The sequence below is a fragment of the Octodon degus genome, unplaced genomic scaffold, assembly GCF_000260255.1.
Source record: "Octodon degus isolate 3935 unplaced genomic scaffold, OctDeg1.0 scaffold00220, whole genome shotgun sequence".
In the NCBI taxonomy this organism is placed as follows: Eukaryota; Metazoa; Chordata; class Mammalia; order Rodentia; family Octodontidae; genus Octodon; species Octodon degus.
This window is the reverse complement of record NW_004524796.1, coordinates 2,099,871-2,102,055: the sequence shown is the minus strand read 5'-3', so window position 1 is coordinate 2,102,055 and position 2,185 is coordinate 2,099,871. Positions and strand designations below refer to the sequence as shown.

The following is a 2,185-nucleotide window of genomic DNA, read 5'->3' as shown; positions in this document are numbered from 1 at the left end:
GGAGGGAATGTTTGAACATTTCACAGGTCTAAAGGTGGGAAAAGCAACCCACGTGAAGAATGACTTTTTCTGGATTCTATAATGTACTCTGAAGGGAAGGCAGTTTTAGCCCATCTACTGATCTCTCGGTTTGTTTCACACTCTTTGCTACCAAACCAAAAACACCAAACAAAGACAACAGAGCATAAATCACATCACCGAGTGCCTGCTTTGCACTTGGGAAACTTTACTGTTTTCTGTCCTTTGTTCCTGTTCCGACCCCTGCCATCCCCCTAGGCCTTGGGCCTCCCTAGTCTTAGGAATGTGAGTGTGTGGCAAGGGGAGGGGGCCGAAAAATCCCGGAACTAGATGCGCCAAGCGCGGCAGGAACCGGAGGGAAGAGAAACGGGGGGGACCGGCAGGCCTAGCCCGGGCTCCGGCGGCGAAGGCATGGCGCCGTTGAGGGTCCTGGAGTTGTACAGCGGCATCGGCGGCATGCACCACGCGCTGAGAGGTGGGCGAGGCCCCAGGGCTTCTCTCCCAGCCGGGAGCCGGGGCTGGGCCGAGCGCCGGCGCTGGGGAGGGGCGGAGCGGCAAGATCGCAGGGGCGGGGCCGGCCGGCGGTGGCGCTCGGTCGCCCTGGAAACGGCCCGGCGCGCACCCCGGTCTGGACTCCCTCCCTGCTGCCCGGCTCTGCGGCCGGGCGTCCGCGCCCCGAACGCTCTGTGGGGTCGAGCCCGAGGGTGCCGAGCCCATTGGCGGGTGGCAGGGCGCTGGGAGGCCCGGTCCCCGCCGGCCGGCCCGCGCGGAAGGGAGGAGGAGCGGCGCTGCAAGGGGACGCTCACGTAGGCGCGGGGAGGAAGGGGGGGAGACTGGAAAACGCGGTGGATGCCGGGACCGAAGCCCTGCGGCTTCGCGCGTGTGCGCGGGGACGCCGCGAGCTGCGTGCGGGCCTGAGTTCAGGTTCTGTGCACGTGGGCTTTGGCTCTTTTCTTACAGTTTTTGAACTTGAGCCCTGGTCTTAAAGTGCGAAGCAGTAACTTTCGAAGACGGATTATTATGAGGACTCCAGTACGTTGGAGTCATCACAGTGTTGTTACTGCTCTTACCTCATCACGTGCATTCCGAGGCTTTGATTCTTTTGGGTGCTGAGTTGGTAGTGTGCGAGGATGTGGAGTCACCAACTGTGCGTGTTTATTCTTAAATTACTCAGACAATCACAAAAGTGAAACTTCTGACTTCCTCCTTATGGTGTTAAAGATTAGGAGATACTGCCACTGTGTAACGTAGGGACAGTATTTAATGGGTTGAGAATATGCATTTTTTCAGCAGATGTTGGGTTTTAATTGTAGTCTAAGATAGTATTAAAGTTTTACTACTTATTTGCTGGCATCCTACCTTCATTAATACTAAATTAATGTGCTGTCTCAATTAGGTAAGGTTTATTTTATAATATCAGTATTTTTCCATATCTAGATCACTTAATAAACACGGTATTTAAAAAAAAAATGTTCAATTCTTGATACGGGGTCTCACTGTGTTTCCCAGGCTGGCCTCTTAAGATTCTCCTGCCTCAGCCTCCTGAGTAGTTAGGATGACAGATATGTGCTATCAAACCTGGTTATGAATTCATGATCTTAAAGTCTACATTATGATATTCTATCATAAGCTCTTATCAACCATTCTTTAGCTGTTGCATAGATTGCCCCCCCCTTTTTTTCTTTTCCAAATCCAATGTGCTACAGTCACATTCTTGAGCAAAAGTCCTGTTTTTCCCTTTAAAGGTGTTTTCCTAGATTCAAATTAATTCAACAATAGGAATGTGCTAGTTACTAAGTGAAAAACCTATGAAAACATTTTAAGACTTTCGTAGGTAAGAGAGCAAATTGGAAAGGGAAAGAATCTTCAATGGCAAGGAAAAACTGGGATGAGGAAATGAACAAAAGAAAGGGAAAAAGATGTTTATGTATATACGCAGGATAGTTTGGATAATTGCATTGTTTATTTCTGCTGGTGTATTGAAAATAGTTAATGCTTAAAAATTATTATTTTTTAAAAATTTCTTGTAATGTTTTTTAATAATCAATTTTGCAGGTTTATATCTAGTAACCTAAACAACTAATTTGAAGATAACATTATGCAATAAAACAAGCATGGTCAAATTCCTATTAATTTGTCTAATGAAATTTTGTATCATTTCTAATGA

The 2,185-nt window shown here is 47.8% G+C and overlaps 1 protein-coding gene across 3 annotated transcripts in view; it reads left to right on the top strand.

Moving 5' to 3' along the window:
* The first annotated feature begins 401 nt into the window (after positions 1 to 401).
* The window catches only part of Trdmt1 (tRNA aspartic acid methyltransferase 1), a 53,910-nt gene continuing 52,126 nt past the window's right edge, over positions 402 to 2,185 (top strand). For 2 of the 3 annotated variants that reach the window (XM_023705436.1, XM_023705435.1), the window contains exon 1: positions 405 to 493. Coding sequence is in view for 1 of the 3 variants with exons in the window: in XM_004645189.2 (XP_004645246.1) it covers positions 430 to 493 (64 nt within the window). In the remaining 2 variants the exon portion in view is untranslated. Of the gene's footprint in view, positions 494 to 2,185 lie in introns of all 3 variants that reach the window. The other variant, XM_004645189.2, reaches the window with a different exon arrangement.